Genomic DNA, 4,462 nt, shown 5'->3' on the forward strand with positions numbered 1-4,462 from the left:
GGGGGGGGATGGTTATGTGCTCTATTGTTTATCCCCTTTACATATTGGTTATTCCCTTTACATATGTTCATTGTATGCACCAAACACGCCAAGGCAAATTCCAGGCAAGTAAGAAACTCTTTTTGAGTCTGACATATACAGGGAATTGAAAATCGTTTGTTTTTTGGCACCGATTTTGAAATGGATTTATTTTTACCAGTGATTCATTTACATTACCACTGACTACATCATATCCGTTTCTAGCCAAAAGCAGAAAATGCAGAAAAAACATGTTAAGTGCCTTTGTTTTTATACAAATGTCTGAGTGACTGACTGATGTGCATTCTTCTTAGAAAACAATGAGTTTTATTGAAATACCTCATGATATTGTTTTTAGAAGTGTATTATTTAACTTTTGTTTTTTGTTAAAGAATTCAGAGAAAACTATAATACTCAGACTACAGAATCAAAAACTGTATTCAATTGCAATAAATGAAAAGTTGCAATTCAAATTGAATTGGCACCCTTGAATTGTGAAAGAATCAAATCGTAACATATTGTGCTAGCCCTGTTAATTACAACATCCACGTGTTGACCCGGCATCAGTAAGTTACCCACACAAGTATGGCAGGATAATAGCAACATCTCCATCTTTCCATAATATAGTCAGAAACTTAAAGTAATAATCAATGCCTGTCGGTGGGAAAAAAACAGCACTTAACACACAGTGGACGTACGTTCAGTGGATGCCCATTTTCCCTGTCGGGTTAACTTACATTGCAGTCTGCTTTGTGACGGCCAGTTACAGCGTTTTTGTTCAATGCTTAACCAATTTTAAATATTTTTGTTCACACCATTCACTTAGACACTAGTCTCGCTTTGCCAGACCATCCTCCACACGCTGTGGAGAGGATAGAGTCACAAATACATGGGTAAATAGAGTCCAGGTTAGAAGAAAATACTGAATCTACCCTTAAATAGTTGTCAACATAAAATGTCTGGTAAATTCAATTGTACAAGGTTGTTGCACAACACAAAGTAAAAGTCACCTATGTTACATGAAGAGTAGGACTGCTCATAACCAACCGTGTTTATTTATATAGAAAGCGTTGGTTGCAACCCGACAGCCTGGCAGCTGTTTGAATTCTAACTGCTCTACATATTAGCTGACTACAGCTGCTGTTATCTGTGAAGGAGCAGGCTACAAGGTAAGCTTTTAATGAATTCTGCTGCTTAATTGAATTCAGAATTTGTTATAGTTTGTTGACCACGGTGATTAAGAAAGTATCTGTGGGTTGAAGAAAATAATAGTTTGTTGCAGCCTAACCCGTGCTATGGTCTCTGTAGCAGTAGTAGTATTATATATGTATTGTATACCTTTCATTAGTCAGTGCACTTTATGTGAAGAAAACTGAGTCTTGCACTGAAGGTTAAAGGTTTTGAAAACAATATCCAAATATAGCTCTTCAAACAGGACTAGCATAGAAAGAAAAACTGCTCTCTGCTTACATAATACTACACTGATAAATCAGAGTACACAAGAGAATAGTCCAGTGGGCCACTGCTCTTACTTTACTTTGACCACATGGTGTTTGTGAATGTTTTGGCGACTTGAATATGCTCACCTTCCAGGTACTGCAAGCTTTTTTTCATGTAATGACACATTTGGAATGTATAAAATGAATTATCTGTAACAATCCACTTACAATTGGTGGCTTTTGCACTCAGTGTAGTTTTAGCCAAAAAACGGGGCCCAACTTAATAACACAAACTATTCCAACTTTGATGTGAAGGTCCTGTTCATGCTGCTCCTGACTGCTGCAGCTGACGGTCAGTCTTTCCACCCGGGAAAATGTCCCCGGCCATCTGTTCAGGAGGACTTCAGCGTTACAAGGGTAAAATACTGATGACTTTTGCTTATTGGGTCATTTTAGCAGTGTTGACGTTCTTGCCTGTTTTATATTAGTTCATGTAAACAGAGGTTTTGGTAATATTACATTATTAAAACTCAGCTGCTGATTAACAAACTGCATTCTCATCTTCTTCTAGTATATGGGCACCTGGTATGAAATAGAGAAGCTCCCAGCTATGTTTGAAAGGGGACAATGCAACCAAGCAACGTACAGTCTGCTTACTGATGGGACGGTCAAAGTTCACAATTCAGAGCTGCTGTAAGGAATGAACTGCTTTGTTGTCTTAGTAAATTAGTCTTTTAAATTGACTAAAAGTTGTTTATATTTATCTGTTCATTCTACGCTCTGCATAAAAACAAGTATGAATGGATTTCCATTTCATGAAATATTTAAGTGAAAATGTAAATTAGTTCCCCCTCTCTTCTTCTCTGTGCAGGCCCAGTGGGAAGATACATTCAATTGAGGGTGTTGCCAAAGTGAAAAACTCTTCTCACCCTGCTATTCTGGCTGTCAGCTTCTTTAAAGGTAAAGGTGCATGCATGGAACTATTTTTTGTTTTGTTTTGAAAATTGAGCTAGTATGTTTTACTATTGTAATACAATACAGAATACCTTGCACTGATCTATTTTGTCCCATCCATATCTGTGTCCAGGTGTTCCAGACGGTCCCTACTGGGTACTGTCCACAGACTACCAGTCATATTCTCTGGTGTACTCTTGTCTTGACTTCTTTGGCTTTTTCCACGTTGACTACGCCTGGATCCTGGCTCGTACTCGGGTGTTGACTGAGGATATCGTTAGCCAATTGCACGAGGAGCTGGCCTCTGCTGGTGTAAACTTAAACCGCCTTACAGTCAGTAATCAGACTGGTTGTGACCAGACCAAAGGTATGAAATGAAAAAAGGGAACTAGGTGCTGAATACTTACTTTGAACCAGCCGGCAATATGGCATTTAGTCAGCGTTGAATCACACTTCTTTAAGGTTGAACATTAACATTAAATTAAACCAATGTGGTCATGTGATTGCCTTATCAGTTCAAAACGATGGAAAGAGTTCAGTAAGTAACTAATAATGGACTTGTAATAGAGATGGATTTTGTTCCTTTAGATCTTTCTGCTGTTGCAGTGAAATAAGCATGTTATTACAGTGTATTATATCATGGGTTTCAGCTTTAAAAGCACTTTGGATTGCCTTGTTGCTGAAATGAGCTATACATATATATAAATAAAGCTGCCTTGCCTGTAATGGCTCTCCCTTTGTGACATGGCAAACATAAACATAGAATATAAGATAACGGATTTAAATTGGCTGAATAGAAAAAATATATATTTCATGGAGAGATAAAGACACATTTACATCTCTGCTTCAATTTCTTCCACAAATAAATGTTTGAATTGTAATTTCTTTAATGGACATTTTACAATTAATAAGGACAACTTTTAACAAATTAATTGGAACTATTATCACCAGAGAAGAGATTCAATAATGAATGTTTGCTGGTTAGTTGCTCATTTATGTGTGAAATACAAAAAGTTGATAAATGAGGTCATTTGAGGTCAAATGTGACACTTTGATTCTGAAAGAAGTGACCCGAAAGTGTTTTGCGTCCAAATGGTGAAATCCAAACACGCTACAGCAGGGATACTCCACTTGTTTTACCCGGGGCCCACTTTTGTAAAAAGAGCTGCAAAAATATTGTATGAACTTGCTATTGAGGTAAAAGTGTAACATATGTCTGTCAGTGTGTTGCTGTGGGATTATTATGAGAATCTATGGGATGTTTCAGGCAAACAAGAGAGACAGCCATTTTCCTGTGTGGATATGAGCAGCTCCGGCCGTTTTGACGAGTGGACAGAATTTTTTTGCATACTAATACAATACCTGGACAACTAATGGTACGTCTTTGTCCTAATAGAGGAAGTTTTAAAGGTTTAGTGCGTATCTTTTTTTTTTTTTATATTAATGACCGTCCGTAACATTCAAGCCTTTACAAAATGAGTTGCTACAAAGCTACTGTTACTGTGTAATTGTTTGTTTGAATAAATAAAAAAATAAAAAAAATAGCACCATAGCTTTACTGTTAGATTAATACATTGCATATTTCCAGAGTTCAAGTCGTCACTTTTGAAGATATTTTCTACAAAGTGTAAACTATTGGCACATGTTTTATTATAATAATAGGACTAAAACTAGTTTTAGCCGTTTCAGTTTTAGAACATTAGCTATGATCTTGAAGGGGGCATTTTTCTCAGAAAAGAAAGCAGAGCAAGAGAAAACTTTGTAGTTTAATTGGGTGCATTGTGACTCACCTTTCTGTTTCTTTCAGACCCATAACACATATGAAAACTTTTACAAAGTTCTGTCCACAAATACAGACGGAAAAAACAAAGTTTGTGTCAGTGATGGAAGGTAGGAACAATGCAGCATCACTTTATTGGTATAAGTTCACAGCAAAATAATACTAGGACTCTCTCTTTATTCACCTCTCAAAAGCATTTGATTTCTCAATTTATGGGACACAGTGGCGTCCAGAGAAAAATGCATTTGAATGGGGGAGGCCTTACATTCCA

The 4,462-nt window shown here is 36.9% G+C and overlaps 1 protein-coding gene and 1 long non-coding RNA gene across 2 annotated transcripts in view; one reads left to right on the forward strand and one right to left on the reverse strand.

The window, feature by feature from the left end:
- The window catches only part of LOC116671959 (uncharacterized), an 18,082-nt gene extending 14,987 nt beyond the window's left edge, over positions 1–3,095 (reverse strand). Inside the window, exon 1 of the long non-coding RNA XR_004327420.1 lies at positions 2,970–3,095. This is a non-coding gene — a long non-coding RNA (uncharacterized LOC116671959). The remainder of the gene's footprint in view (positions 1–2,969) is intronic.
- On the forward strand, positions 1,473–2,794 carry LOC116671954 (apolipoprotein D). The gene is made up of 5 exons (XM_032503445.1): positions 1,473–1,611; positions 1,773–1,874; positions 2,029–2,150; positions 2,329–2,417; positions 2,545–2,794. The coding sequence occupies exons 1-5, from the start codon at positions 1,597–1,599 to the stop codon at positions 2,787–2,789; spliced, it is 573 nt and encodes a 190-aa protein (XP_032359336.1). The 5' UTR covers positions 1,473–1,596; the 3' UTR covers positions 2,790–2,794.
- Positions 3,096–4,462: the final 1,367 nt, after the last annotated feature.

Source organism: Etheostoma spectabile, chromosome 22, assembly GCF_008692095.1.
Source record: "Etheostoma spectabile isolate EspeVRDwgs_2016 chromosome 22, UIUC_Espe_1.0, whole genome shotgun sequence".
Taxonomy (NCBI): domain Eukaryota; kingdom Metazoa; phylum Chordata; class Actinopteri; order Perciformes; family Percidae; genus Etheostoma; species Etheostoma spectabile.